The following is a 26,388-nucleotide window of genomic DNA, read 5'->3' as shown; positions in this document are numbered from 1 at the left end:
ACCCCTGGAGGCCATGATAGATGCAAAAGTCTCTTTCTCTGATTTTCGCTCTGCCCCTCTGTTTCATCCTCTAAACTCAGCTTCTCCTTTGCGGTTTTATCAATCTCTCCTCCACAATTCTTTCACTCCTTTCCTCCCAATGATCTTGCACGCAAACATTACCCCTTGTGCTTTGATCCATCTCTGAGGAGACAGATTGCAGTGTGGAGCATATGCAAAGTGGAGATACAGACACATGTAAGTGTGTGTGTGTGTTAGAGCAAGTATGTGACTGGGGTGGGTCTGTAAACAGAGAGAAATCAGAGAGAGAGGTGAGAAGAAAGTAGGATTACGGCAAACAAGAGGATGTGGAGACGAATAAGCGGGAAGGGGCAGAAAAGCGCAAAAGCAAAGGGGAGAAAGGGTGTGTTGAGAGGAGATAAAGTAGGAGACAGTCATTTCCGGGCATTTCTCATCTTACCTTCACCCTTTCACTCCACTACAAACATGCACAAATTTGTCTGTGCATTATGGTCTCATAACTACTTATTTTCAATGTCGCTAGCCAAAGTCAAATCCTTCACTGTCATATCCTCTTCCCTGCGTTAACCATCCCTCAATCCCCAATTCTTTGTGCCTTCTTGCTTTTTCTTTTTATCTCCCTCCGTGTTTATCTCATCCCTCCCTCTGTCTCTCTTTCCTCGCACACACAAACACACATTTTTCTCTCCCTCACTTCCCCTGCCTCTCTTTTAGCAGAATCCTAGAGACCTCTCTAAGCCGAGAGGAAGGAAAAGTACTTTTCTGCCTCATCAGCTTGCTAAGCCTGGTGTGGAGAAAGAACAGCTAAAGGCTCTTCAACTACTGATGCTAACAGCCAATGCGAATGTGGCCTTTGCAAAGCATGAAGGCCAATGAATTTAGGCTAAAGGCTAATGATAATCATACTTTACAGCATGAAAGCCAGGCAGCAATCACTAATTCTAAGAGCTATTTATCTCTAGCGTAAAGACAGACAGACTGGTAAATGTTGAAGATTCTGGCTAAACTATGGAATCCATATATTTAAAGGCTTTGTAAATAAGTTAGAAACAGTGCACATATGTTAGTTTTTAGAAAGTCTTTTCTTGGATTAAATACATCCCCAAGCATGAATGGGACAAGGGGAGCCTTTGTATCAAAGGTAAGATGAGAACAATCATTTTTGTAAGTAACAATTACAGAATTAAATAAAACTACAACTCTGAATATGAATGCCTGTTCTTGCAAACCAAATCCTGCCTTGTTATGAAAATAATCCTCCTCCATAATAACAGATAAAGAGAATTTGGAAAATATACTTATTGTTTTTTCACCATGGTATAAGCATGTTAAATATCAAGCTGGAGCCAGGAGCCTTTGGCATTAAGACTGTAAACTGAGGGAAATATAAAGATAATATAAAAGCCCACTATTTCTCTGCTTTGTTAAAACTAGCTTTTGCATCTGGATATTTAGGACCTCAAGAAAACAGTTAGTGGTCTGACCATGTGGTGTTATGCACACTTAAATTCAGCCCAAAAGCAATTCAAACTCAAAACACAAGACGTAAATACATTTCTATGGGACAGAAATGTAGTTCACTGGTTCTAGGTCTTAATCTGAGACTAGGTTTTAGTAATGACAAATTTTCACACGAACACTCGTGTAATATCTATGTTTTGGCATGTACTGTATGTAGACCTGGCACCATGTGTTGCTCACCAGAGCGGTTATTTGGAGATGTCCTGACAGGAGAGACGGACGGAGTTCGTGAAGAGGAGTAGGGCCTCTGCCTGTCTCTCTCTATTGTTGAGGCAGAGCCCACAAAGTGATACTGGGCGTAACCATCCTGCAAAAAAAAAAAAAGAGCAATAAAGAGGTCAAAACTGAGGTAAGCCAACACAAAATCCAATATTCAATAAAAACTAACATAACTAGATATTTTCAACAAACACACTTTCAAATAAAGACTCATGAGAGCAACGGTGCATTGAAATGACTTGACTTCACTCATGTATGATAATCTGATACTCTGAAACTTTGAAACAGTCAGTCAAGTAGAGTTGTAACTTCCAGTGGACGGAAACTATGATAAACTGGTTCAAACACCACTTTGATTTGCATGCAGTAGGAGGGGGCACTTCAACAATTACTTCAACGCAGATTCAGCATTGATGAATCATAGATCTATTTTCATAGTGCTGTGGTTTGGAGCTAAAGCCCTCCATGTACCCTTGTCTGCACCACAAAACAAAGTGTGGGATGACAGACAATTTGAAGACATGCACAATTTTGTAAATGCTACATAAATGATTGAAATCTAGTGACAATGAGTCCATTTCAGGTCGATAAAAAATGATTACTCTGACTTTGAAAAGTTCAATGAGAAAATGTTGCTTTCTTTGCTCAGCGAGGCAATCAAACAAGGCTGTTGTGTTCTGCACTTAATTTAAAAAAAAACTTTAAAAAAAAAAAGATTTTAAAAAACCAAACTAATATTGAATTTCATTGGATTGTCAGCATAAATAAATAAATATATATATTCTGGGAACTGGAGGACACTGAAAAATATGAACACAAATCACAACAAATTCACACACTTTAAGAGCTTAGTAAACACCATATGGTCTTTGAGGAAAAAAATAATACAAATGACTCCACAATAATAATTACTGTCAAGCCATTGGCTTTGCATTGGTTTAGCTGTGATTGGCGCAAAGCCCTTTTTATAAAAATGGATTATGAGAGTCAACAACAATCACAGACCCGGAACCAAATTCAATTTAGCACTAAGATAATTGGGTACCTCAGAAAGCAAAGCACAAGCAGATGATAAAAGATAATAGGGACATGTTCCATCACAGCTTTACTGTCTAGAGGCTGCAGCTGAGCAGTGGGAAAGTGGCGAGCGTGAGAACATGGAAGAGGTGAATCACTTCAGTACAATGAGGCTGGAGAGGAGGATGTGGATGGGAGGACGATGAGATGACGGAGAGATGGAAGAGACGAGGGAGAAAGAACGAGCTGTGGGAAGGCAAAGCAGTGACAGACAGAAAGAGAGAGAGACAAAAGATGACAAAGTTATGAGAGCAAGGAGGAAGAAGACTATGGGTGGAGAAAGTAATGACAGCAGAGCAAAGATAGCAAAAAAGAAGGCAAGAAAGGTGAGGGGAAGTGGTACAGTATGAATAGAGTTACAGGTTTAGCCTGAGAGTGAGGAGTGGGCTGGAGTCCAAGTGGTCCTCTGGCCCAGCACTGAAAACCAAAAGAAAACTGGATCCTTTGACACACAGTAGTTCAATGGTAGTCTCCACTATTCTTCCCTCATTTTCACCTCTTCAATTTTATTCAGCCGTCCTCCAGTCTCGTCACTCACCTCATTTCACCTTCTGTGCCTCTTTTTCTTCCCCGACAAATCTCATTAAATACAATGCAATGTCCTGATGGTACACTGGACTCTTGGACGATTGGACATTGTCAAACTACCATGAGGCTCAATAGAACCTGATCACTGATTATTAAATCTCAAATGTATTCTGCAGGGTGATACACGGAGTGTCTAGATGCAGTTCATAAATGGGCCCAGGGAACGAACCACAGGGTTCTTTAACCCTGAGCAAAAATGAACAAGAGCTGAACTTTCTCATATCTGTATTTGCCTGACTGATAATCAGAGAAAAGTGCATAGGAGAGAATATTTAAAGACTTTAGAAAACCAACACCAACATAGTCCCACATAAAACACAAACTAATTATTACAGAGATCAACAGGGACTGGTTTTGTAATCATTAGATTGTACAGGCGATGTTTGTGATAAAAGGGCGGCTGATGACATACTGGAGGCTGAGATTTTGATAAATGAGGATAACATCCATCAAACAAAGAGTCCTCAGACATCATCATGAAGTTCACGTACTAACCGGCAATTCATCAGTTTATCTTGTTATTTATTTATTTATAGGATTTAATTGTGCAAAAATGTTTCAAAGCATGGATTGCAACTAAAATTTTAAAGTACTTCCCTCTGGCTGCACAGTGGTGTGCTGGTTAGCACCGTTGCCTCACAGGAAGAGTGTTCGATTCCCGGCTGGGGCCTTATTGTGTGGAGTTTGCATGTTCTCCCTGTGTATGCATTGGTTCTCTCCGGGTACTCCGGCTTCCTCCCACAATCCAAAAACATGCATGTCAGGTAATTGATGACTCTAAATTGACCCGAGGAGTGAGTGTGAGTGTGGATGGTTGTTTGTCTTGCTTGTGATGGACTGGCGACCTGTCCAGGGTGTACCCTGCCTCTCGCCCAATGACAGCTGGGATAGGCTCCAGCCCCCTCGTGACCCTGAGTTGGATTTAGCAGGTATAGAAAATGGACGGATGGATTTCCTCTTTATTGTGTAGCATTAAAAGGGTCTCATGACAGTGAAATTGTTCTACAGATGCTCATCTAGAATGTTCTGAAATGTATAAAATTAACACGAAAGTGGTGGTTATATTTAGAAGACCTGCAGTTACACATTTTGTATGCATTCAATAAATCAAAAAAAAAAAAAAAAAAAACAATCTTAAAAATTTTATTTTCTCTATCACAAAACAGTTTAAAGAGCAGAGAAACATAAAAAACAAATCAAGATTTGGTTTATCGGAACGGGCAAATCGTTACGTTCAACACAGTGTGACAGAATGAGAGCATTTAATTGACTTTAGGATATCAGTTGTGTGTAATATTGAAAAACATGTTTCTTCTCTGATCAGCCCAAGGAATTCAAACCTTTGGAAAGTAGAACACTATCAAATCAATTTCTGTTAGTGTAAACACTGTGCACAGATGCAGATCTGCAGGGTTTTATGAGCTGAGCAAATTCAACCCACCTCAACATTTTAAATGGTCTGCCTGTTATTTTTGCACTAAATCGAAAGTCCAATGTTTGCTCTATGTCACTTTGTACTTTACCAATTCCCACTATACCCTAACATCTACAGGTACAAATATCAGCGACACCAGCTCATTCTAGGAAACTCAGGTCCCTCTGATTTTCATCCGTTCCTTTCATCTCACCATTTCTTCTTCTTCTTCCACCCACCTCCTCTTTCTCCTTCTTTCATGTCCTACTGTAAGAATCGAAGGCATACAGAAACTGGGTTTCTAGGCAACCAGTCTGGCTGTTCCTCTCACCATTACTGGATAGTTAGTTGAAGGTCAGGACTTCGAGATAAAAAGCGTCTACATCCCCGACAAATGAGGTGTGTGGGTGGGTATGGGGTTGGTGGGGGTGGGATGGTCTAGTGGCACTCAAGCCAGAAAGCAATTATGGCACAAATTATAAAAGGTTGCACACGTTGAGTACTGTCCTCTCTGGGTCTCACTGACCACTGAACATTGTCATTGTACACTCCTTCAGTCTATGTCTTTTGTCACTTATTTCACACCCAGGTTTTGAGATTTACAGTTGTGTGTTGTTCACTCACACATGATTCATCTGTCCTCACAGGATTCATGTGCCCCTGACCTTTACATCCTTCATTTTTGTTGCTTGTGGTTTTGCTGACTTAAAGATTGACCTGTGTGCTACTGCTGCATTTTTTAGCATGCAGCCCTGAATACCTTGAGTGCTGCAGATCTGCCGCACTGCCTTCCTAAAACATTGTTTTTAGCCTCTACCCTGACAGAGGCTATCTCTACAAACCTCCATCTCCCCTCCCACCGTCTCTCCCTTTCTGATACAGGTTTGGTTCATCAGAGAGAGAGCAGGCGAAACAGAAAGGCAGCTTTTGAGACCTGAGACTTGTTCGATGTCTGCTGAGTTTTTTTAAATGCACATCTCCTTCTTGCTCTCTTTTCTAGTTTACAATTTATACCAGACCAAACCATTTAAGCTATCTAAAGAAATGACTCAGTCTGTATAATATCCTAAGAGAGTTGTGAGTACTTGAGTCATTGTTTGAACAATTGTCATGACACACTTTTGTAAAATGAATGTCTCAATACAAAATTAAAAGTCAAATAAAGGGGAAAGCTCTTGAAAGATATTAAGAAGCATCTATGAATAACTGAACGTCAACTGGAACACCTTGGAGTTGCGTTTGTGTCATAGCAATCACACGGTCATATTTCAACAGCTTTCTCTTTGCCAAATAATTACATCTGCAGCAAAACTTTACAGTGCGACTCCTTTAGAATAGATTCTTACAATTTGCAGGAACATCCTGAGTATTCTGGGAGAAATAATCTTGCCTAAGTGTTGGCAGTGTAATCAATGACCTAACACACAGACATCAAACACAAATTTCTCACTCACATCATACCGCACAAACACACCCACAATATGTTCCAGGGACTTACGAATCCCTGGAACATATTGTAAATCTGTCACATGTGTGACAAACACAACATCGCTCTGACCCTGAACTCCATTTGTCACACGTATGTCTGTGATTTGTGTGCGTTTGTGATGTATGTGTGCATTCCTCTGGATGTGCGTGTGTGTAACAGAGAGAGAATGTGTCTGATTAAGTGCCCAAGACAGATAATTTATCAAAAAGTGAGGCAGAGAAGCCCAATGCAAGTTATGCACCGAACAGGGTCATGACAAAGTGCAACTGTGTGAATATGAAATTTCACGATCTGCTCGTGTATGTGAAAGAGAAAGGGAGTTTTGTTGAGTGAGTCAAATAATTTGGCCTTTCTGGTCCTACTAAGAGTGGATCTTTTTACAAAGTGACCATGCTTCAGTTCCTTGTTCGAAGTAGAAATCGCCTGTTGAACAGCAACATGCCCATTTGTTGTTTACTTAAAAGATGACTCATGGCCACAAGTCAAGGAGCTGTAGACGAAACCCGACATGCACACACAAGACACATAACACTGACTGAAGACACATCCTGTCAAATAGTCCTAATTAACTTTGGTAAAGGGAGAGTTTTATTGCAGTCAAGAGATTATTTGACATGCTTTATCCTAAAGTCAGTGCTGGTACAAACAGATATTTGCTTTGATTTATTAGTGACTCCTGCATCGCAGATCTTTCAAGTCACCTCAGACGCTCGTTTCATCCGTTTAGTGTTTATTCATGAGATTGCAACTTTTCCTTTTAATTTGCTCAAAAACTGCTTCCCAGTGTGCAGCAACTCTCTTTTCTCCCTCTTTCTCAGCTGAGACTGCCTGCATGGCACTGCTGTGGAAAGTGATTACCTCCTCTTACTCCAGTTTGACAAAAAATACAGACAAGACCTACAAACTTACAAAGTTTCAAATAACACACTCACAGAAACAAACACATGAACAGCTGGAAAGTGTGCCTCAAAATGCTTCCATTCCTTAAAGACTTCAAAGCAAAAAAAAACCCCCATATTTGCAACATATTTGAAAATGACTTACTGTTGACCTCGCTCTTTTTTCTTATCTAAAACTACAAACAATCTCAGGCATGCTTGTCGTTGACTACAAAAATTGAAAGAATCCACTTTGTATTTCATCTTAACTTCCATTTTTTTCTTTGTGCCACGACACCTCATTCATACTCTTTGCTTTTGATCACGTTTTGTGAGTCATGCTAATGTTTGGATAGGAGGCTAACAGGACTTTTTGCAGCAGCTAACACCAGTGATCCAATGTGTCATGCAGGTATATGAGCAGGGAAGTCACTCGTTCGGGGTCCTGGACTCTGGTGATAAAGACAAAATGTGAATCCGCGAATGCGACCATTTTCAAAGTTAGAAAATTAGACTGCTTCGTCACCTACTGTGACATTTAGAAAATGAATTGTAAGGTAGTAAGGTGTCTATCATCCTTTGAAAGTGACTGCATATAGAAGCATCCCACAACATTAGCTAGATAACTTAATGAAATTGTTAGAGCTGAATGAGCTGATATTCATGTCTATATTGAGGCTGGGAGAAAAATAGACAAATAAATGATCAATACCCCCAACAATGAAATTGTCTAAATCTTTGTTCACAGCTGCTGTGTAAAGTTAGTGTCCGTCATGTCTGATCATTGTTCATCACTGCAGTGTTTTGCCATCCGGTCAGATGTAATGTTATTCAGTGACAATGATTACAGAAATGTGAAGCAGATGAGGCTCAGATGGGCCACATGAGGAAACCGCTCTATGCAATAGTGGGCAATGGTGACGAATAACAAGCGCAAAGAAGTCGGCGTGTTTATACCGAGTCAGATACCCTCTGCTTTACTCCCAAAGGGAAGTTACTAATGAAAGAAATGGAGAAGAAATATTTACAACAGTTTTTAAAGCAGCATCCTAAAATAGTTCCTCATAACTATATAAGAGGCTTTAAAAACAATATATTGCACTTATTTCAGGATTTTTAAAGGATAAAAACATCTTTGAACACTGATGTTCAGGTGCTTGGAATTCAAGTGCCGGTGCAGTTTATCTTCACAGGAAAATAGCAAAGATGAAAGGACTTGTTGAAGTCAATTATATTGCTCCCACGAATAATCTCTTTTGATGATTTTTGTTACATGTTTTCAACAAAAATTTCAAAAGAAAAGCTAATGTGACTGTGTGCAATATGACTGAATGTGGAGAGTGACACAGCTCCACAACAGAGCTAAAAGAAAACGAGTCTACTAAAACTGAACATTACACAGGGACATAAAGGTTAAATCTGATGCAGGAATGTTGCACTGTATGAAACGAGAATGCAAATGTTTAACTGCATAGGTGGTCATATTAGGATTTTTTGATCCCCCTTCTATCCATCTGATTAAGTTTCGTTGTCCAAACAAACTCCAAATCCCACCAAAAAAGAACTTATTCTTCCCTACAGAATATATTGCTTCTGACCTGCCTACAATATCTTGTCTGTCTTGCATCACTGACTTGTAGACAACCCTGTGAAGTACGTTCAAATAAAGCCCGACTAGTGGGTAGTTCAGCATAGCCCAAAGAAAGAATCATCAGCTGTCTTGAACTCTGTCATTTCATTTTTTACCAATAAGGTGACCAATCTGAGCCAACAGGACTTTTAAGAAGTGAGACCTTAAAAACACAGGGGCTAAAAAGTGTTTCAGACTGGACTCTTTGATGTGTTCTCACATGGTATATTCAATTCTACATGCAAACATGAGTCATCTTTGACATATTCAAAGCCAAGGACACATTTTTGCTACGCTCTGAAGCTTTAAGAATCTGTAACCTTTAATCAGCAACTCCTATCGCTGACAAGGAAACTGCACACAAGATCTGCAAATTCCTTTGTGTTTGCAGGAACTTGCACTCAAAACCCCCCCCAGCATTTTTTAACTATTTTTTTCTGTGTGCTTGTCACAAAAACAAGTGAGTGACTTCTTGATAGAAACACAGACAAAAAATACAATTATGCTCGACCCTGTATGTTTGTATGGTTTGTTTTTCTGAACCATCCTTGATGAGCTGCTCTTTAATTACTGTATTCAAGAGCTTGCAGCCTCCTCTTACCTTTCAGACCCCATAATGGGCTAAATAAATATTAGCATTGATGTTGTATGTAAGTGAAATACTGAGAATGCGTTTTTGTGTGTGTAGACCGAAGAAAGAGAAAAAACAAACAAACAAAAAAACTTAACACAATAGTCCAGAGAGACTAACACAGAATTATTGATTCTGTTGCCCCTGTAACCACTGTTGCTCTGTTGTAATGGTGCCCAGCAGAGTCCCATTATTCTTTTATTCCCATGTTCTTATGACTCACATAAAGGTGAAAGCACAGATACAGACACATGCAATTCAAACATAAGTGCCAAAAAAACGACAACAACAGAACAGACAGAGCACCGCACATCATATCAGTCTGCTTCTGCTGGCTTCTTTTTTTTCCCCGGCTGTCCACATGATCTAATCTGATTCATTAGACCAAGCAGCCTTCTGTGTCTGCCAGGCTGTGGATACTGTATAAGAGTCAGGATGGGCAATTTTATATTATGCAAACTGTAATGCGTTGTGGTTCCTGATCCCTTTCTATTACCGCTAGCATTAAGGCCCTTCCTTTTACCACTTTCATTACATACCAACACCTGCTTACAAGAAAGAAACACTCCACGAGACCTGCTGTTTTGGAGATGCTGTTGCCAAGCCATCCATCATCACTGATTGCAGATGCTCCCATCCAAGTCCTTCACAGCCTTTCACTTTCCCATATTACATGGTTACAATGCATCAACCTGAATAACTGGCTGTTCACTTGCTGCTTAATATATCCCACTCCCTGACAGGTGCCAATGAAACAAGATAATCAATATAATTCACCTCACCTGTCAGCAGTTCTAATATTGCGGTTGACTGGTGTATATTTATGAATCCCAATGAAAAGTCTTCGAGACCAATATCATCTGAATACGAGGCATAAGGCGTTCTGCTTTGGTTTTTTGATTATGAAAAGAACCTGACATAACCCTAGGCCATTCGTTTCATATTTCCTTATTTGTAGGCTACACTGGTGGACATACTGCATCAAGCTTCAGAGGGCTCATGGAATTGAACAACCACCCCTTTAACGTAGCCACAGCTCGACTTATACGGCAAATAGCATCAAATGCATTTTAATCACTTAGGTATCACAGGGATCAAATGAAAACACTGATTTTTAGGGATGCGAAAACAGATTGACAGGACAATTTTCACCGACTGATCATGCAAATAGTTTTTCACAGCTTTTTTTTGTTTCAGTCAGCAAAAGCACCATGAACACTCCACCAGAAAAGAAAAAAAAAAACACTCACATACACACATCAGTGAGAAATTCAGTTTTTTTGACAGTAATACACACCCAATTCTGTATTCCAGTCAGAAAATGTACCATTCACGCAGCGGCCACCACAGACACTTGCCGGCAAGCAGTCAATATTAATGTGAGCGCACTGGGTCTATATTAATTGACAGCAAATGTTGGGTTTTCATTTCGAAAAGTACCATGACAGCACTTGTATGATGTTCAAGGTTTGTTTAAAAAAAGTTTTGCCCTGTTCTGTGATGGACCTTCAGATTATGAGATGATAGAAAAAAAACGGAGGTTAACAACAACCTGGCAATTTTTTTGCTGTTAGTTTTTGATTAAAATACCTCAGAAACTTGGTGACAGAGAGAGAAGGTAGTATAGCCAGGTGGAGTTTTGGAGAAATCGTCAGTTATATGTGGTTACTGTTTATAACAGATGTTCAATTTAAGCAAAAATACTTTTAAATCAGTTGATTATACAGTAATTCTTTAAAAAAAATGAACTGGAATCGTCAAAATTAAATTGGCAAGTCAGACCTTTAAACATTTGAAAATTTAAATTCTCTATTAATTCTAAAAATTGTTGATCGGTAGCTTTCAGGTATATGTGGTTGGACACAGGATGGAAAGATCTAAACTTGGTGAACCTAGGCAAAAACAACAAAGACGAGTCCTGACCAGAAGAAATATCATATGCAGTAGTAGTTCATCACGTGAGGTTTCATGTTATTTCCAGAAGCATAAACCAAAATCTTCAGCTGATCAAAGCACCAACAGGATGCAAGTGTGTATTCAATTACTTCACTGAATCAGTTTCTCCATCTGCCCCAGTGAAAGCAAAAACCCCTCATCCTAACGAGTTCAAGGCCAATATGCCAAATATAGCAATGCCTTTCTAATTAGGGGGATTCACAAAACCTAATATCATTACAAGAGCTACCTCTACCTAATTAAATATCTGGCACGCTGTGCCACTAGCTTGTTACTTTTCTTGCTCCTTCACAACACAGGTGTCTGTGAGCTGGAGATTAATGATGAAAGTCATTTGACAGATTGGTGTCTGGCAAGCAAAAATTCTTTCCTTTGCTGCATGAAGGCAAGAGTGACGCAATATATGATCAGTAAAATGGACAAAAATGAGTTCAATCAAGCTAAAGTAGTAGTACACAGTTAGTACTACATTGTTTGTACTACACTTACCTTCTTGTAGAGGGAGCGCAGATCTCTGTACTGCCACATGCTGCTGAGGACTTGAGAGGCTGCCTTTACTACCTTTGCTGAGTGTCTGGAGAGAGATTGAGAAAACGATGTAGAGTTATTTCCCCTGGACTCCATTTATTTTGATGTTGCCATGTTACTCTGTTTCACGTTCCTTTCCAGCTGCACAAGATGTGCAGTGTAAATTGTAATGGCTTAAAGAGTGAGGCAGTCATTGGTCTTTTCAAACGAGAATGATTTCCGTTGAGCAAAAGCAGAGTATAAGATGAGTTTACAATGACCCACTCTGCCATGTTAATGGCCCCCTACCTGCCACTCAGCTGAAAAATGACTAAGGCAGGAGTCACTTCTTCAGCTCTGCCCCTCTCACGTGTACAAGGGGCAAAGAGGGGATTAATCCTCTTAAAAACCATGCTTAACACAAGCGTAACTATTGAAAAATTAAGTAATGATATGAAGAGTAAATCATTGCAGCTGCCCTAACACAATGTTTAAAAGTTATACAATGATGCATTGTGCACAGCAGTAGCCTCAGCCCCATAAAAAGCATCATCAAATAGTTTTGATCCATGTCAAATTTTAATGACAAACCTTTTTCAGAGCAGACACTGTGACATGACACAGCAGGAAAAGCGCAGATTTAACGATGGCTGCATTCTATTCGGAGTAGATCTTGCCATTGGGCATGCTTATTCACTGCCATAGCTGACTGCGACACTGAATGGAACGGAGTCATTAATGTTATTAATTTCACCAGCATTTTTCCCACTCCAACAAATCAAAATGACTGTTTTCTGACTGCAGCAATTGATTTTAGTCAGAGTGTAAGATACACATTTCTATGAAATGAAGCGCTTCATGTGCTGCCAAAATAATATTGCTGTTTGTGTAGTACGGTAGGGATGTGCTCTAGCAATTACTCTTTCAAAGCTATAGGTTAGAACCCCAGAGGTAAATTATTCATTTTTTATTTCAGTGCATTTTTCAGCTCATACTCCTCAGTTGATAGACAGTTTTCATGTATTGTATGGTCGTAACGTAATTGGCATTTTCTCAATCAAAAAGTGTATAATTGTCTGATTATACCATGTTACTGTTGATAATGAGCATTTATCCACAGTGCCTATCCTCCTCAGATAACAACAGTCACTGTGAAATTTGAATTTATGGAGGTTTCTGTCTGCACCTCATCTCTCTCTGTAATGGTGCCCTTGAGCACACTTCCCTAAATAGACAGAGTCTCTCCCCATAACAATAAATCAACATTTGACCTCTGGCTGATAACAACCAGGTGTCATGGCAACCCCTGACCTACTGGTTGCCATGGCAGCAATATAGAACACCCTGCTTGGTCTTCTATGATAACAGGAGTTACATTTTGGCTGCATCTTCCTTGTTGTCCAGCTGTCAACTTATGGATTATTGATGTGAGGCAATAATAAGGCATGGTTCCCTACTGACCATCGGGGGGCCCGGGGGGGGGGGGGGGGGGGGGGGGTATCTTTGAGAATGACGACCTCTCATTCTGTCACTGAAGGACATATTACTCACTTAAGCAAAGCAAAGGCTTTTCTTAAATGTAAAAGGGTAAGAACAAATGTATTTTTTTTAATTGTATTTGAAGCCCGTTGGGGTTGGGAGAACATTTTTACGTTGGGAGACAGGAAATTATCTTTGTTTAAATCTGAAAAAATGCAAAGCACATGTCACCATAACAATTTAACAGCCATGTATACAACACTGCAGGTAAATCCGCTCTGTGTACACAAATGCATAGAGCACGATTCTTCACGGTTCTGTTCTGATACATCGTTACCCCCAGGTTATAATCGCATCCATTGAGGGTCTCTGCTGTGCCCGATGTGGGACCGATACAAGTGCATTTCAAGAGGATAAGTGGTCGGGTGAACCCTAGTGCAAATGTTTCTCAATGGAATGACTTATTTTATCAAACAAAATGTTGCTTGAAAAAAATCTGAGCCAAGCTTTTACTGTAGCCAAGTTTTGCTGTTCAAATGGTCATGTTTTTGGAGAAAAATATGTCAGCTTAAACAAAAGCAGATGTTGAATCGAAAACCATTGCACAAGACCAAAGGTTAAACAGATTCACATCTTCTCTTATCACTACAGAGTCCAATGGTATGCTAGTTTAAAACCAGCTGGCTTCTTAAATGACTACGTTCGATTAAATTCTGAATTTTGCACCAGAATTCAAATGATAAAGTAGCACTTTGTAATATACATTAAGAGGCCAATTTAACTCATTCAACAGTTGATATTTATTACATCACAAGTGCATCACAAGAAATGTGACGCATAAAACCTGGATTTTATAATTTCATGTAAAGATGCTGAACTTTTACTCTGGCAAAAAAGATTTTTTTTGTAGAACTTGAAGATGTAAATTTTAATTTTGAATACAGACAAAAATGAAACTCCTTCTTAACTTTGGCCTACTCACTTGTCTCCTTTGCTGCGTGCAATGCCGATGAGTTTTTCGATCCCACCAGCATCGCGCAGAGCTTTTGCGTTCTCCATATTCTTGGTGATTACTTCATGTAGTGCACAGCAGATGGCAGTTACTGTATCGTCTGACATGACCTTGCTGGGAGGACCTGTGGTCCCAGAGGTCCCAGTGCTGGTGGTATTATTGTTGCTGCTGCTACTACTGCCTGGTAGGCGATGGATCAAATCCCTCATGGCATATTTACCTGAGTTTTGAGGGAGAAAAGAGAGGAAAGGGTTTAGAAAATCCTGACTCAAGTTTATTTACTGTACACTATTTAGCAGAATACATCTCGAAGAGCTTGTTATGATAGTTTAAATATCCATTCAAATAGATGATTATGATTAATTATCATTGTTGACCATGGTTGTGAGTGAATTGTAGAATTCCCAAATAAAATTCTGAATAATAAATGCTATTGATCTCTCTGAACAAAGATTTTAGTTGCTGACATACGTTTAAAATTTCAACCTGTTTGTAGTTAGACTAAAAAGAAATCTCTTAAAATACACTCTCTAAATGATCAAATTAGCAAGGACTTATGGACTCGGGCAACACTTGGCTGCTATTTCCTGAGGCGTCTGAGTCATTTACCAAGCGACTGACTGAGGAGCTTCCCATGTGAGTGTTTCACTGAGGAGAGGGGTCAGACAGAACAGCACAAATAGGTAACGAGAACAGAAGACAGCGGAAGAACAGAACAGATGAAAGATGTGATTGTGCTGACTAAGGTGACAAGGGGAGATGAATCAAACATGAGCAGTAGCCAAAGGGTGAGAAATGTCTTGACCATCATAAAATCTGTCAATTACACTGGAAATTGTCTTAAGCATCGTGGGACAGAACCCACAGGTCATGTTTCAGGTACAGAACAATCAATCTGGACACAGAGGTGAATGTTGAATAATAAACTATTGCTGAAATGAAAATCTAATTTGAACAAAGACTTTCCAGTAGAAAGACTAGAATGAGCCTTTTGCTCCCATCCACATGAAAGGCTACACTTCCATCAGTTACCTCCACAAGAATGAATCATCCTATATGTGAAGTGTGTAGCTGAAGCATGGATAGAATTCAAAACAGCATCATGCTACTTTTTGTGTATATGCAATGCCGAAGAGTTCATCAGTGGGAAACATTTCTTCTTCAAAGGTGAAACTTCAGATGGAAAAAAGGTGTAAGTGACAAAATCCACAGTCGTATCATCTTCAAGACTTCTATTACATTGTCTTTTGAAGCTGAAAAAACACTTAGACAAAAATAACTAGTATATAATGGAAGGCTTTTAAACGTCTTTTTTTTTTTTACTTCAAATAACACCTCTTAACAACTCTTTCTATCAGCACATTACAAAACTACCACTTGATTTTTAAGCAGCCACTTTGGACGAGATGACCAATCTTCCACAACTCGTGTAGGTATATTGAATACATTAAATCTTACAGAAAGCAAAAGTAGGAATAAAACATCTTCGTAGCATGTAGATTTGTTTCTTTCATAAGCAGGAAAGAATATGGGCAGATGTGACCAATCCACCACTGTAGCCTGGTAGTAAATCCCCAAATCATGTTGATAACTCTTAAATGTTTATCGCCCAAGGATTTTTGTCATATTCTTTCAAACCTGCCTATGTGAACAGGCTTGAAGACATAAGCTGATGTTTCAAACACGCACCCACAGTCATGTAAATGTAACCAAATGCATGCACACACACGCACACTCCAGCCAAAAGGATGAAGCTGTGAGTTAATTGGCCAAGTGTTATCAGAGAGTGGCAGGATGAATAGAGGTTAATCAGCCATTGTCTTTCGGTCTTTTGGCTCTGAAACTGAAGTTAAGCTGAATCCTAAGTGGAAGACTCATTATTTGACTGACTTGAATCAAGTGGCTAATTTCTTAACTGATTTGCTGGCTGAAGGCTGAATAATTCACTTGTTTTATTTAAAGATCTGACTAATTTCTGAGTGAGTGACTGAATTATTTACTGATTTAGAGTGTGAATGATTTATTGTCCTGCTTATTTACTGACGGAGTGACAGATAATTTTCTTTGAAAACTACTGACTTACTGATGAATTGAGGGACTAATTTATCACCCGACTGACTGCAGGTAATAGCAATAACAAACATACAGAGAAGTCTTGAGAAATTATTAGAGGCATAAAAATGTTCTTCTTATCGACAGAATGTGCTTATAAGTTGCCGTCAGCATATCATACGGAGAAAGTGATATGGATGTCGATAAAGGAAGATTCAGCTCATTAGTCACCAATGAGAGAGCCCAGGAGAGGAATAGGAACCTCTGGAAAGAAAGAGAGCATTTAGCCAACGCAGATATTCACATAGGCTGAGACGAATTCATCGGGAAATGTGCTCCAAGCCACAAAATCAAAAGCAGATTTTCCCCAATCCTTTTAAGAACAATCTTGTTAATAGGAAGACGTTGTCTTGTGGAATATTTCACAAACACCTCACCTTAATGGTCCACACACATACAGCTAGGCATACACACAGATTACACCCCCCCCCAACATAGACACTGCTCATTATCTGGCTTTGTGCTCGTTTGCATCAGTTCTTGATTGTTTGCTCCGTTTCTGTGATATTTCTCACAACTTATTTGCTTTGATAAGAAAAGCTTTTATATGAAAGATTAGATTTGATTTTAATCTAATTTTAGAATATTAGCATTTGTTTCAGTGGCATACGTCTTTCTATGTTCGTAACATTTCTCATAGAACAAGTATTAAAACTCTAAATGAAATAAATGGCAAAGGCAAAAGGAAGAAAATCAAAGCAGAACTCTCCTTGGCTGTCTTAGAACCACACAGTCTGACATCTGGAGCTTGGAATAAGCTAACTGATTAGATACAGGTATACACAAAAAAGGGGGCGTAGCTGCATTCTCAATGCGAATAAAAAACTAAACATATTTTACGGCTTAATCTTTTGATCTTGTTTGCCTGCTGTAGACATTTTCTGTTGAAATGCTTGTGCTATTGATGATAAATCTGACTGGGTTAGAAAGAGTACAGATACAAACCAATGTAATTACTCACCATCCTGTAGTACAGTGTTCCCAATCCTCGGGCCCCCCTGCCCTGCATCTTTTACATGTTTTCCTCTTCTAACACATCTGAGTTGAACAAATGGATCTTTACCAGGCTTCTGCAGAGCTTGATGAAAAGCTACTTAGCTGCTCCATTTATCTGAATCAGGTGTGTTGGAACAGGAAAACATTTCAAATTCTGCAGGGCAGGGGGGCCCCAAGGAACAGGACCGGGAAACACTGCCTTGGTATATGCAGACAGAGGCTAAGTGTGTAATCCAGGAATTTTATGTAGCAATTATTCCTGCAACCTCACAGTTATCACAAGTAGTTACACACAGAGAGAAGAAATAAAACAGCTGCAGAGTAAATTAAGATGGATTTTTGTGGGTGGGTGGTGATGCATTCCACATTAAAGTCCAACTGTGATGTAGACAGCCCCTCTATATGCTGGAGTGCAATCTCCCTTCCCTTCTTACGTCTACTTTCTCTATCACTGAAATGTAAGCTACACCTGGAACATGTCCTTAAGGAGAGAAACAAGCCCTGTGCTGATCACTGCACAGCCTAATAAACCTGTATTACACAACTCCTCCAATATAGCTATCTTTACCTGAGGGGCAGAACCAGAAATGTATTCCTGTGCTGCATTCCCTCATGTGTCACAAACTCCCACAGAGCGGGCCGTTCTTCATCGCGGCCATAATGGCTGATTTGATTTAAAGAGATCCAATTACCCTCAACAATGGAGTGATTTGATTGTTTACTGATGGAGAAGAGAGAGTGTTATTGAAGTAAAATTGGAGGTAATTGTCTCAGGGATGTGGGGAAAGATGAAACAGCCGGATTGGTTGTGGCGTCTGGTAGTTTGAGAAAAAAAAATGGTTTAATGCACAGTTATCAGTAACTGGGATAGGAGGGGAGTTGGGGGGGGGGGGGGGGCTGCAGAACAAAAAAAGACATCAAAATGTATCTGGTTATCTTTCTAAAACTTTTGAGAATTGTTCGAGCATGTTCGAGGCTGAATCAAAGCCCAATTTTAGTACCTAAATAAGTAACAAGGACGACTTCCAGAGTAAATATAAATGTGTTCATGTTTAACATAAAAGATAACCATAACCATAGCATTCAATACCAAGATAAAATATTCATGTGTTAAATCCTCTAATCAAGCTAATACGTAGGTTTGCCTAAACAACCAATACTAATCTAACCAGGGGAGGCTTTAAGCTATTTTTTATGTTTCACAAATTTGTCCATTTGACACGAGACAGCTAAAAGCATCTGAGCTGAATTAAAAGGCTGGGATCATTTATTCTGTGACATATCAAATGTTTCAGAGCCTCTGTATGATATGAATCAAATTTCCCTTGGGTTACTTCATCTGCAGTACATCACATTACTGACAGGTGGTGCCACATTCAAAGCAACAGACAGTTGTTCCTGAACTGAAAACATGAAAGCGATATGCATGACATCTTCAGATGTTAGTCATTAGGATCGCAAAGTGAATATGATCATTCACCAAGATTACATACGCTCCCAAACCCTGAACACATTTTCAAATATCACAACTGCCATTCAATAGAGGAAGGCAGGCACCAAATGTACTTAATTTCTCCTTGAAATGTAAATCATGAGAAAATTTACAGCAATCTAACATTTTTTTTTTTTTTTTTTTTTAGTAACGGGCTCATCGTCAGCTTACAGAGTAACAAACACACCCAGATAGGCTAAGTCAACAACTTGCCTTCCAAAGAATGATTTTCCACTTCTAAGTGATGTCTATTATCTTCAACGCACCGATAAATAAATCAAATGGAGGGGAGACTACAGACATAAAACACAGTAGGATTAAAGAGGTCAGATATAGAGGCAAATTGGAAAATGGCATGCTGTAGCCTCCCAGTGAGAAAATATTCTGCCTTTCTATGTTGGGTGCATTTCATACTAGTTATATCCCACACTGTCTGCCTTTGATGTCTGCAGGTGATGGGTTTACAGTGAAAACTGCAGGAGAGGGAAAGAACAGAGGGAGGAAAGGCGGAGATGTTTTCTCACTTGTAAGGAACCTGTGGCTTCATTAAAGACACACTTGAAGAAGTTGCCCCGCTTGAAAAGATGTGTAGATGTGAAAACAAACGTACTATACACTGAGAGAAAAAAAAACAAAACTTTTTTATTGGGTATGTTTCTAAACTGACATTTTTTTTCAGGTAATCATGAGTGCACAACTATGAAACATGTCTTTTAAAAACAGTGAGCATAATGTGTCCATGCACTTCAAAAGACAATGTAAACACGAGTCAGATTCTAGAGAAACAGCTGTAAGAAAAATCGCATAACGACTGGGCAGCACTTTCTGTTCCTCTCTCCATTTCTCTTTATTGTTCCCTATTCCTATTTCTCTCTGCCTGTCGTGCTTGCTGTCTGGCATGTAAGCACAGAGGATGAGGAATGCCAGAGAGAACAAAGTGTGCTGATAAAAGACATGCCAAACCCTCACACACAAGAAAAAAATCATCCCAAAGGCGACAGAGAAATTTCATAAAGTACTGCCGAATAAAGGAGCAGAGAAGTGTGTATCAACTTTGTGTGAGTCAATGGATTGCGGACACACTGTCTTTCAGCCTGCTCGTCTTGCAATGCTGTTTATGCCTATAACTGTGCAGTCTGTTGACAGCACGGATGGCAAAATATGTAGGAACTGGCAAGGGTGAGGGCAGCACAAAATGGACACTGTGGTGTTCTAAAAATATTTGCTTTGGTAGGGAATGCACAAAGTGGAAGATGTCCACTTCAGTGTGTAATGCAGATGTTTGCCATGCTTAGTGCAATCTTGCAATGTACAAAGATGTGTGGCAATGAGAGTGAATTGTTAAAAAAAAAGAGAAATAGTTGAGATTTCTTCACCCTTTCTATCTGCACATTACAGTAGCTGACCTCTAAAAAAAAATAGCACTCTGAAACACACACACACACACACACTTAATCATCAAATTAGTGATATCCCTGTGGCGCACTACTTTGGTTTCCACAGTAACACTCCCCGGCACTGATGTCATCAACGCGAGACACAAAGAACGAGAGACTGCAATGGAGGGAAGGTGAGGTGTGATGAGCTCATGTCTGAAACAACACGGGAAGGAGACAGAGAGGGAGGGACGTGTGGGAGTGGGACAGATAAATGAGAGGAGGAGATGTGGGAAGGAGGAGGAAGAAAAGAGCAGACTGAGACAGAGTGAAAAAGGTGTAATATTCATCCTGAAAACAGGAAGGTGAACAAAATAATAGTAAAGAGAAGATGAATGGAAGAGATTGGAAGTAGAGGCTAAAGCCATTAATAAATGTAACGTGACAATAGAATCAGGAGCAAAAGTGGTAAAAGAGGAAGACAAAGGAAGAAATGAAACAATCACAAACATTTTTTTGTCATTGTTACAGTCTGTTTTAGCATTTTATTTTGTTCTCGATTGTGTTTTTATGCATTTAACATTTGAATTGTCGAAGAAAGTCATATCGACTCATCATTTCAGACAACATGAGGACAAGCGCTATTTTGTATTTCCATCAGTTAAGCATAACATATCCCCTGAAACCTTTTTCTGGAAGCAATCAGAAAAAAAAATAGATAAATAAAATAGGACTTCAAAACCTATTACAAAAGAGCTAATTTTGATTAAACCAGGATGTGCAGCAAAACAAGCTCCCCCTGATTCGCATGAAAGAGATGGTTCTGAGCCACTCAAGTGGAGAGCTTTGTTTGATGTTGGAGGTTAATTACTGTAGCCCCTGTGCAGGAAGTTTGCCAACAAATCTGGTATCTAGAGACTGACAGGTCATATGTTCTTGAGGGTGTTTTGTGCTGTCTCTGCTTCAAGCTGCAGCGATGTTTGTGAATCTTCTGAAGCATATCTGTTTATTGTGATGCCAAAAGTTTGATCCAGAAAGTTTCACAACCAATTTACAAGTCACAAATTGTATTGCAATTACCATAATGGGACATCATACTAGGAATTCATGTTTGGAATTAAATAGAATCAACCCTGAAACAAACACACACACAGACACACACACTCATACAAAATCAAGGGACTCGATTAGGGATTAGATTTAGCAGTTGGAGCAAGTCACTTTATACAAAACCATTACCTCATTAAATGCCTTAAATGAATTCAAAATTCTGCATTAATCACTTTTTCATTAAACCTAACCTTGGTTTGGATTTGGCACACTGTGTCAGTAAATGGCTGCTCTATCAAAACAGAAAAAAAAAAAAATCTGAGTCTTTTTGGCATTCTAGTACTGTTCCCAATTCATGTGTGTAAAATTACCATCTGTAAGTAAATGGGGAAGAATTGCGTTGACATACAGTGTAGCACTGAATGGGACTCATTTATTGCTATACAGCCATGAAGTATATTATGCAAATTATAAACTATGAAGGAGATGAAATCAGGAGAAAGACAAAAATGTTGACAGATGAGAAGAATGATTCGCAGGGACGTCAATGGGGCAGCAAATTAAATTTCAGATGGATTGGAATTTAAGCATACATATACAGTTGGGTGTTAGCAGTCATTGCTCTCTCATCTCATCCTCCATCACGCTTATATTCAGTTGTCTTAGTCTGACTTGGTCTATGTCTAGTCTTGTGCCTCTCCTTGCTCATTTCCTCAAGCTCGTCTTGCTTTGATCCAATCAAACAGCGCTTTGCAGAAGATTTAACACAAAGGGTTGTTGTGTGTGAAAGATTATTCTCACCGCAATCTGCTGAGCTCTCATGCAAACTACAATCCCCACATGGTACTGATGCCAAACTTACCAGCACTAACAGCTTATGAAACACTTGTGCATGAGTTTTAAGGGATAAATGTTAAGTTTTTACTTTTTAGAAAGGGGTAATTTTCTGTAGATTAGCCATGATTAAGGGAAAGTTTGATCCTACAAAGACATGCCAGCTGTTCCGTGAAATCGCTTTGTCGCTTGGGGTTAAACTGGCTTTTTACAGTAGTGCACAGTGCAAAGACATACGGCGTTTGAGTCTAGAGTTTAAAGCCACAGTGCTGAATAGAGTTTGTGAAGATGGGCCAAATGGGGCTCATTTCTTAGGAGTGTCTGGCCTCTGCCTCTTCTCTGTCGACACATATCAGCACACACCTTGCCAGGAGCAAAAACTCTAGCCTGACTGATCCATCTCACCCTTTCTCTTCCTCTCTTCACTTTCTCATCGCAGTTTGGAGACTTTCTTTCTGCATTTAACCGAGTGCCAGTGGCAAGAATTGTGGTATTATCATTCACTATTTGACAGTCTCAACAAGACATTGACAAAAAGTTGCTGACCAGAAAATTAGAATGCCTTCTACTGTATGTGACTACTTAAATATATGGAGCCATCATATTAAGAGCCCTTTCATAAATTGTCTAGTTGCAGCAATGAAATTTTAATTTTGAAAAATTAAAATTGGCAAGTATCTGATCTGTAAGACAAAACCACTGAAAATAAACAACCTTTTCATTTGCCATATATTGAACCTTAGTTTCAGTAATATTTCAAACTATAATGCAACAGAAAATAACTATTTGCTTCATTGAGATATAGAGGTGCAATGCCTTGTATTTCCTTCTTATGAGCTCCTTTTTAAATATGTGACTGCAAAGTATGTATGTCTGTTCATGTGTCTCCAGCCATTTTCACACATGAAGACTGGAGATTTTCAAGTGACAAATTGTCCACGCCTTGTGGGTTGGGTGGAAAATATCTGCAAGAAGTCTGAAGGAATTGTCGTGGTCCTCGTGGACATTTGCATTGTCACATGACACTGCTCCTGAGCATCTATGGAACATTTCAGGACTCAAGTACATGTGTGATGAGATAAATGTCCATATTGGTCTGTTTTATCTTAGATAGAGAGATACCTGACTTATTTAGTTGTTGCATGTTGTTTTCACTTTCATTTTGGCTCTGTTTTTTTTTACGTTATTGCTGGAGACACACTCCATGGTTTCCTAAGAGCTTATGTAACTTCTTTAAAAAAAATCAAATTAACAGTGTGTCTGATTAAGAAACATAGATTAATTCCCATCAGCAGACATTTTGACTCATCACACCAGAAAATGCACAGGTTATGCAGAAATTCTTAGTGTCACATCAAAATGTGGGTGTTATCCATGATGCTAAAGTGTCCTCTCACTTCCTCAACTTTCATCTCTTCCTTACCCATCACCCCTTTCCAGCAAGGATGTAAGAGAGAATAGTAGCATATGCTTGCCTGCAGAAGCCTCCTCTCTCCGGCTCATTGTCTCCTAAATGTAGTAAAGGCATTAGAACATCCTCCATAAAAGTAAGGGGGAATGATTTTTTGTGTCATTGGGAAAGAGGATGTGAGGAGTCATAAGGGAGAGTCATGAAAAGTACCCTTTGACAAGGTGGACGACAGTAGGACTTCCTCCAAATCATTGCAGCCATCATTAATACGCCTGTGCATTTTCTGCTATTACATGGTCACGTGTTTTCTGCGTATGAGATCCATTTAGTGTGTGTTCCATGCTTCTTTTAGGCAAAAACTAGTGGTCAATTAAAAGCCAGTCTAAAAAGGTGGAAATTGAACATAACCATGAATAAAATAATCATCTTTAATACGTTGTCAAGTATCCTTTGCAAGCACTTAATATTTAAAGTCTGGAACCCAATGACCTTGGAACAGTTCATTTGTACAGTTGGCTCAAAAGGTGTGTCATGATTAGGTGCGGGTTAGTTTTATAATCTATAATCAATTCATCAGTTAAGAACACATAGATCTAGAGCCGATTGTAGTATTTGCATCTGGGAGCTGTACAATCAGAGAACAAAAACAACTCCTACTGAGTGAGCAGCTAAAAAAAGGCCTGCACATACAATGCAGATATAAGTAGTGGATGACTACAGCATCCTTATGATGGTAACACTGAAGCATTATTATTTCATTATCAAAGTAGACTAAAAAAATTTAAGAAAGTAGAATAAAATTAAATAAAAAAAGAATATATAGAGATATAAACTTTATAAAAGCTTAAAGAGAGGATCCACCACAAGGTCAAAATAGAAAGGCTATAATTTGTATTATACATTGTATTAAAAAAACAAAACTTTTTTTTGGGAGATGCATTCTTTGGACAGTTGACATTTTGATCAACCTCCATCAGACTGACACAGTATTTGGCTACAACATTACCTTTAAAACGTGTGGAAGTAAGAAGATGAAAGACATGTATAGCTTCCAGTTGCAATGGGTCACTAGTTATTATCAATAATGTTGCAGATAGAAACCTGCAGTTGTATTGTGACTTATACCAGCCTGGAGATTTGTTTTCAGTACAGTGATGTTATATTCCACAACAGTAGGGGGAGCCCAAGAGCAAAAATACATTTGCAGTCAGGACATGGGAAAGATTCACAAACGGTAACGTCCATGGGTTGCAGACTTCAGGCAGTCATTGGCTGTGAAATATTCTTTAATTAATGTTAAAATTAACAATTTATTTAATGATATTTGAGAAAGAGGGTTCCACGTGAAATTTGTATATGTTTTGGTAAAGAGCTGACATATCTAAAATTGTATCACTGTCTACACATTTCCAAACATTATTATATATAAGGTGTCTGTTGTGCTCATAGTTAGAATTCAACTTTAGGCTATAAGAAAATAATGGGGAGATGATGCAGCTGCTCCGTACGTCGTATTCAACGCATGATTTAATATGATGGCTCAGAGGCTACAATGTTTCATTTTGTTGAATGCCTCTCTTCCTACCTCCTTCACTGGTATATCGCAGGTGGAAGAGAATGAGGCGAGAAAGAGAGGAAGCAAGAAAAATAATCCATTACGAGCAAATTAGAAGATGGGATGATATGCCTGCAAATGTATTCCAGCAACAGCCCTGTTACAACATAAGGGGCTCTGTCCACAGAGCCCCTTCGTTTTAACAGCAACATAAAGGTGGAAATTGTATTTCAAACTTGTCTTGACCAAAGTACTAGCTTAGTGCTAGTCCCCAGGTGTCACACAGTGGCTGAGCAATACTCCTAATACTTTCTAAAGACAAATGAAGGGGAAGAATTTCCCTCAAAGAGCCAATTTAAGATAATGTTACGATTACAATTATTATACTATTCTGGTGTCCACCTCGAGGTAATTCCAGGTTTGCAGCAACAAATGGACTTTAGCACAAATGTTCTCTAATAAAACTTTTTGTTATATTAGAGAAGCTGTGACTTCGTCACTGCAGTGGGTTGCTGGGTTGACAATAATTTCCACGTTTGCACAAATAGTAAAGTTCAGAGCGATGCGCTGCTTGTTGCTGAGATGGAGCTGTGAGGAGATCCTCCAGCTGTCTCACCAATCTCCATCTGGAATAAAACACCGCTTGCTGCTGTGTTAACAACATAATGCAATAGCTTAAACTGCACAAATGTGAGCAGATCAAAATAAGACTGTACTCACATTAGACTTATGATACAAAGGGAATAGAAACCACTTAAAAAAAAAGGCCAGTTCTATAGTCAGTATTTAAGTAAATATGGGTATACACAATTGTCTGTTAAGCTAATCATGTCAATATTATAAAGACCGGGCATTTCAGGAGTTGCTTTTTCTACCCCTAAATGGTCATATAGCCTGAGGATACTTTAATACGTCTGGTTTTGAAGGACTGAATCGAATTGATACAAAAACTGTAAATCCCACAGTAATTTATCAGCGACAGTAGATAGTTTACTTTTGATAACAAGGTTAAGGAAGGTCTTGCTTTGTTTTCTTGCAGCATCAGTATGACACCAGCATGTCTCTGAACTAGTAACAGTCTTCTCAGTCCCCGAAATTCCACTTATGACTTGTGTGGACCATTTCATGTCGCAATCGATT

At 39.1% G+C, this 26,388-nt stretch overlaps 1 protein-coding gene across 4 annotated transcripts in view; it reads right to left on the bottom strand.

Moving 5' to 3' along the window:
- Positions 1–26,388, bottom strand: part of ctnnd2a (catenin (cadherin-associated protein), delta 2a) — a 256,392-nt gene that overhangs the window by 5,379 nt on the left and 224,625 nt on the right. For 3 of the 4 annotated variants that reach the window (XM_075452088.1, XM_075452090.1, XM_075452089.1), the window contains exons 20-22: positions 14,393–14,642; positions 11,914–11,998; positions 1,723–1,849 (exon numbers count right to left, since the gene is read on the bottom strand). In XM_075452088.1, coding sequence (XP_075308203.1) covers positions 1,723–1,849; positions 11,914–11,998; positions 14,393–14,642 — 462 coding nt within the window. Of the gene's footprint in view, positions 1–74; positions 283–1,722; positions 1,850–11,913; positions 11,999–14,392; positions 14,643–26,388 lie in introns of those variants that run through there. The other variant, XM_075452091.1, reaches the window with a different exon arrangement.

The sequence above is a fragment of the Odontesthes bonariensis genome, chromosome 20 (genome assembly GCF_027942865.1).
Source record: "Odontesthes bonariensis isolate fOdoBon6 chromosome 20, fOdoBon6.hap1, whole genome shotgun sequence".
NCBI classification, from domain to species: Eukaryota; Metazoa; Chordata; class Actinopteri; order Atheriniformes; family Atherinopsidae; genus Odontesthes; species Odontesthes bonariensis.
This window is presented reverse-complemented; position numbering and strand designations above follow the sequence as displayed.